At 35.9% G+C, this 6,802-nt stretch overlaps 1 protein-coding gene across 1 annotated transcript in view; it reads left to right on the forward strand.

Annotated features, from left to right (window-relative positions):
- Positions 1 to 1,007, forward strand: part of LOC126252803 (tektin-3-like) — a 166,098-nt gene extending 165,091 nt beyond the window's left edge. The window contains exons 9-10 of the mRNA XM_049953738.1: positions 483 to 637; positions 797 to 1,007. Of these exons, the coding sequence (XP_049809695.1) occupies positions 483 to 637; positions 797 to 1,007 (366 nt within the window). The remainder of the gene's footprint in view (positions 1 to 482; positions 638 to 796) is intronic.
- Positions 1,008 to 6,802: the final 5,795 nt, after the last annotated feature.

The following is a 6,802-nucleotide window of genomic DNA, read 5'->3' on the forward strand; positions in this document are numbered from 1 at the left end:
AGGCTGTCAGTCCCATGTGGAGACTGTGATGTTTCAAACAGTAAAACCTGTAAGAAACTCAGTTATGAATGTGCCACAAATACAGTAAAAAATGTGACATCTGTGTGAGAAAAATTAAAATACATGGAAGTCTGTGCACAGTGATGATAACAAAATGCTGGTTAAATGTCAATATTTGTCAAGAACATTTGTATTACATTCATCTTGGCTTTAGCAAATATTTTCTTGGGGCCACATCTTCTTCAGTATGATAGACTAACTTTTTTCTAAGTTGTTAATCATTAAGACTTAAGGGTAGTAAAAAGACTAGCAGATCAATATCCAGACCACCTGTTATATTATACTTTTGTTTTGAGGTCTGTTCTCTGTGGTAGCCAGAGAGGAGACACATCCTTTCAGGCTAATTATCTCCACAGTAGCCCTAAAACCTACACAAATCATGATAAATATAACTGTCAGTTTGTTATTAATAACATTTACAGGTACAGCAAGAAATATTTGATGTTGAAAAGCACATGGATATGTTGCGTAAGGCTATAATGGACAAGAGCAATCCCATGAAAGTTGCTCATACTCGCTTAGAAGCTCGCACTCACAGAAGAGATGGAGAACTTTGTCGTGACCCTGCCCAACAGAGGTAATTCTTTCTTAAACAACTTTTTTGAATTCAGTTGCTGAGTACCTGGCACTCAGGATTATAAGGAAGTGGAAGTCGTTATTACAATGATATCCATTTCTGCTACAATTTATGTACTAACTGTAATGAAATTCTTATTTAAGTATATGGCCATTTCAGGCTTGTACAAGAAGTGGGTGAACTAGGTGAAAGCTTAGACCAACTCCACCGCAAATTACAAGAAGCTGAAGCTCAGCATCAGCAGTTGCTCCGAACCCGAGCTGGTCTTGAGTCAGACCTGCAGATCAAAGTAAATTCACTGTTCATCGACCAAGATAAGTGTTTAGGAATGCGACGAAGTTTTCCTATCACAGCTACAATTAAATATTGAAAGCTGTCTTTTGCATGTTTATTATACATAACCCTTTCATTTACCTTAATATTCTTTCAGAATAAGTATCACTAAATGTAAGTGTGTGGTACATAGTATTTCGCTATTCCAATGAAAATGTTTTTTAATGGTACTGCTGCTACAGTTGTTTACTACAGTAAGAAACGGATACTACATTCAACAGATGGGACAAGTTGTTACATTTACAGTACATCATCTCCCTTAGAAATATTATGGAGAAAGGACATCAGATCCTGAGGCCAGAACAATGTTATGGTGGCGCAATTGACTCTAAAAAGATTAAAAGGAATGGCAAAGACTGGGACAGTTAAATGGCATAAAATACAGGATGAGAACAGAGAAAAGGAGGGAAAATTATGGGCATGTAAGGCAGAAAAATAAAGCTTTACATTGTCATAAAATGTAATTTTTTAAATAATGCTTATATGCAGTGATAAATTCTGACACAATAATGATGGAGGAACAAAAAATGGATGAGGGCTTAATGAATACAAACATACTGTAGACAAGAGAGAGAGACATGTAAAAAAGGAATTAATATATCCTTGTGGTTGTGTAACTGTAAAATTGTGCAGCATGGCACATTTTTAAAAAGATAACTGCTCTCTGTGATAGCAGAGAAGCTGGCACTCTAAATAATGTATGTTCCTAGCAACTGAAATGATATGTACATTGTTCTGTGACCGTCTCTCTCAGCTTTCCAAAAACACGTTAGTTGGAAATTGTGGCTTACCCCTCATTTTTAACAGTTGACTGTGTATTCCAGAAGAGAAAAGTATATGATTGCTTCCTTCTATGGTTCCTTCTTTAGGTAGTGAAATAACAGAGTGCATAAAAATATGCTTCTTTGGCTCTATTTGAGTAGTGGGTACCCAATGCCAGAGTTTTAGCAGAGGTGTAGTCTTGGTTTGGAAAAATCTATTATGTGCATTAAGCTACTGATTTGAGGATTTACATTAGTTTTAATGTTTCTGGTATCAGTAAACATTCAAAAACAGAAAACAGCCTCCTTTTCCACTGTCTACTTCATTCTACTACTAAATAAATAGTTCTGCATATGTTGTAAAATATTAGGCCATTTTAAAAGTATCTACACAATGTGTCAGTATTGCCACAGTTCCTTCATACACATAAACAGTAATTAACAGATTCTCTACCCAATCATAGACCATGCTACCTGTGTGTTGCAGTCAGATAAAATCATCTGAACCCTTTCCAAAATCCTGTTAAAACAGAAGCAATCATGCCACAGATTTGCACCATTTGCAGGGAGTCAGTTTGCATTATCCTCCCCACATATCACAATGATTTCATTTTTGCTAGCTTCTGTTACTTCAAAATTTTCCACATTTGTCAGCCCAGCCTGCAGTACTTGATTTTCTCATAGAACAGTACTTTGCTATTTGAATGTACCACTCGGTAATAATTAACTACCTTAAAGCACTCTGTCATCAGGCCACAAGTGGCCCATGGGGACCATCCGACCGCCGTGTCATCCTCAGTTGAGGATGCGGAATGCAGATAGAGGGGCGTGTGGTCAGCACACCGCTCTCCTGGTTGTTATGAAGGTTTTCTTTGACTGGAGCCGCTATTATTCAATTGAGTAGCTCCTCGGTTGGCATCACGAGGCTGAGTGCACCCCGAAAAATGACAACAGTGCATGGCAGTCCGGATGGTCACCCATCCAAGAGCAACTACCTTAACCCTCCATTAAAAACCATGCTCATTACACAGAGTCTCTGCATCTGCCTTCACTGTCATGTCTGATTACCCTTTCCACCTAAGCTTATTTCCATTATCTTTTCCATTATCTTATCACTTTAAACTTTAAAATAATCTCATCATAAAAGACCCGACTTCAAAAGATTGTACAATTTGTGTGTTATCAGAACTTAATCTGAGAGAGTGCCATTTTTGTATTAAACAAACACGAGTGCATTTTTAAACAATTTTATTATCACATGAAAGTCTAACCCTAATCTAATTTTCAACATAATATCCACAAATATTAAGGTCCTCACCTCCTCCTTCCTCTTCTGTTGCAGCGTCTTTAGTACCATGGATTGCCCCTTTGTCGATTACATTTCTTCTTCACCATCCAGAATATCTTCATTCTTTCTCCTCTGCTCTTTTTCCAGCATCCTCTTTCCTGTATCTTTCACTGTCATTGATCTCTAGCATGTACGTCATTGTGTACTCGCTTCTGCAGTTTTCCTGTCCTTCCACCTTGATCCGTAATTCTGACCAGGCACTCCTGAATTTGACAAACCATTTGATTTCTCATGGTATTGCCCTTATCATGGTGACCAACCAACTTTTGAATTTCATTCCCATAAAAATCTGCCTCCTAATTTGGCAATCATTGCTGAACGGCAGTTTTGACAGCATTGTCACTGTTGTGACACTGACTGTCTAAATGTTTTGTATGTTGGGCTGCACATATGATCAGATTGTTTGCAGCTGTATAATGTGGTGAGATCTTGCATTTGTTGAGTCATACAAGGATGGACATTTTCATGAGATGAAAAAATTCCTTTACTTAGCTTGTCATGTTTCATTTTCAGTTGTTTGACTCACTTTAATTATGATCTCAGAATTGACTGAGTTACTGTGAGGCAAAAAATCCTGAAGCAATTTCCCCTATGTATACCAATACACAGTTCACATGGTTTTTCAGGCTGAAATTGATTACTTGAACCCCATTTTCTGTAGTGATGTTGAATGCTTCCATTTCAAGGATTGATATTTCATTGCTGATGTAACATGAGCCACTCATGTTTCATCTCCAGTGACAATTTGGCTTCACCTTTTCTACCATAGAAAGAAATTAAAAACACTGGCTATTCGGTTGGCTTTTTGCACTTCGGTCAGTATTTTAGGTACTTGGAATAAGCACAACATAGTTTCAGCATTCTGCAGAACAATGACATAAATAACACGTTTTGGAACGGGCAGACTCATAAGGCACGTGTTCTCCTTTTACATCTACTTACTGCACCAAGTTTTTAAATGGTGACAGACGGCTGCCCACTTCACACTTTATCATTAACATTAGTGAGCCTTTCTTTATATGTTTCAACCAATGTCCTTAACATTCCACTACTCATCAAATTTTCCTCATAAACATCACTAACCTACCAATAATTGTGACCATTTTATCATTTTTTACACACGGAAACAAATAATTGTGTGTATTTTACGCTTGACAGGAGTTTTGATTAGCTGGGAATTTTAAATAATTGAAGAGGAAAATAAACATGGATGAATGCTTCTGTTTTGGTGTTTATGGATGTCCAATAGCTATAGGTATTCATTGAGCAATTGCTGATCACAGCGCTGCAGCAGCCATAAAGAATTATACTTAAAAACATGCTTTTTCTTACAAAGGTTTTCCCCAGCAGAGTGCCACATGATATTTATTTATTTCATAATGGTGTACAATATTTCCTGAAAATAGTACAAAGGTCCACGTACCATAAAATCAACTGATATACTACAAACTATTCTGTCCAATAAACTAAGTTCATAATCATGGCCTGGGAACATGTGATGCTATTGGATGTCAATATGGACGGGAATATAGTATTGTTAATAATTTCTCAGGAACTCATAAATGCCATTCTGTAAGGAAAGTGAGACTTAACTACAAATAACATAAACAGTAACCTTTAGATAGTGTGGGATCATTCAGGAGGGGTAAAATGTAGTGCATTAAAAGATTCTTTAAGAATTAAAAAAGACTAGAAACATGCAAAAAGTAGTCTCAACATATATTGGATATTAACCACTGACAACATAGGTGAATTTCACAAAATACTTGAAGAAATGTCAAGAATGACACTTACTATTAGAGATATGCTAGTTGCTATTATAGCATGGTATGGGTTTATGCAGTAAAATGTTAGTTGATACCTGTAGTAACATTAAATTAAACAGAATAGCTGTTGTTATGAGTTTCAAGTACAAGTACAAGTTGCATCTCAAAATGGTTAAATACGAAAAAGTTGTGTCACTGCCAAAAATTTTGCTTTTCTGTAAAATTGTACTAAAAGTTGATGTCATTCTACTCTGTGTATTAATTTGGGCCTGTCAAGTACATTCCATATTGTGTACTGTGTACAGTCACATTAGCCAGAAGTTTAAACACATTTAGGAACAGCATGCATATCTTTGTGTGGTTAGCATCTGTGCAACAATGCTGAGAACACAGATTATTCAAAATAAACTCACTCTACTTTTGGCATACACTAAGTATAATGTGGAGTATAAAATGGAAAAAATGAGTATAAGGTTTTCTTTCCAACACTTTGTAACAATTATATTTAGCATTTGTAGCATTATCTGTATTGTAGTATTTATGGGCTGCTCCCCATTCTGAATGTGCATGGCATTGCCATATAGCTATAAAAACACACAACTCCGTTTCTGGATATTGTGGTTTCTGCACATAAGTTTTATTTGTAGATCCAAGAGTATAATTTTCATCTAGAAGAAGAGAATAAAATCTTGTCTCTCATACTTGGGATACAGAACGTGCATCAGTTAACAGTCACCATGAAAAATCTGAAATGGGCAACAGCAGTATTTTGTAGCAAAAATTGTGTGTGTAGCACAGATATATATAAACAGCGGAAACATTATTTTTACTTTCTTTATGGTGACGAAGTAAATATACAGCATGTATTATGCTCGCCTGTTCCAAAAGTCAGAAGCATGTGAAGTATGTAGTGAAAAGAAAAGGACACTCATTTAAAGGTAGCCTTGAAAGGGATGCTATGAATACAAAAGTCCAGTTCAAGAAAACTACTTGTAATTTACCACATAGAATTAAAAGGAAGAGCAATGCAACCAGAAAGTAAACAAAGTATATGGAACACTGGGTTTGAAAATGAACAGACAACTATAACATAAGAGATGCCATATATTAGGAAGTTATATTTTAATATAATTTTACAGAACAGTGGGCTATGGCCTCAGGTGACATTGTATTAAATGATACCCCTGGAATGAGTAAAAAACCTGTATGTTTTGTAAATCTGAAATGAAATTCTTCTTCATCAAGATTCAAGGGAATTACTTTTTAACTTACCTTGACATTTATGTGGAGAAATTTTTGTAAAAAGTTATACTCTTCCTTTGTGTGGCTGGACTGACATTTATAGCAACTTGTATTTGTTGTGCCTGTTGATATATCACACTATACTATACAACAGTTGTATCATGGAAACAGTAACAGAATGTGGGCTGACAGGTTCATTATGTCATGTAATTGCTCTGTTATCCCTACAGTACCAAAACTAATCATTAATGGTTGTTCTTTCAGTGGCCACACTGTAACTACTATTGTAGTTCTATGTAACACCAAACATGTTACGGGTGTAGTGGTAATACAAATTATGTAATTATCTTACAGGATCAGGCTTATAGAACTGCTCCTCAATTGAAATATTAATGTAAATGTAAATTTCTGTTTAAAGCAGTTAAGCTGGTCTTGAGGAACTAACATGATGATAAACTTTTAATGTACATTACTTGAATCAATACTTCATGAAGTTCTTGCCATGTTTGATTCATATTCAGTCTTGAGATTTTCACAACTTCCGCTTCTGGAGATTTCAGCAGGTATTTATGTACTTTATAAAATTGGCCAAATTGTGTTATGGAGATGACGCAAAGTCAGGGAACTTCCATATGCTACCAGAGATTATGTCCATGATGGAAGTACTTTGATAGCAATTGTGATTACAGTGGACGGTGGCTGACTCTGCAGATTT

This window comes from Schistocerca nitens, chromosome 4 (assembly GCF_023898315.1).
Source record: "Schistocerca nitens isolate TAMUIC-IGC-003100 chromosome 4, iqSchNite1.1, whole genome shotgun sequence".
NCBI lineage: Eukaryota > Metazoa > Arthropoda > Insecta > Orthoptera > Acrididae > Schistocerca > Schistocerca nitens.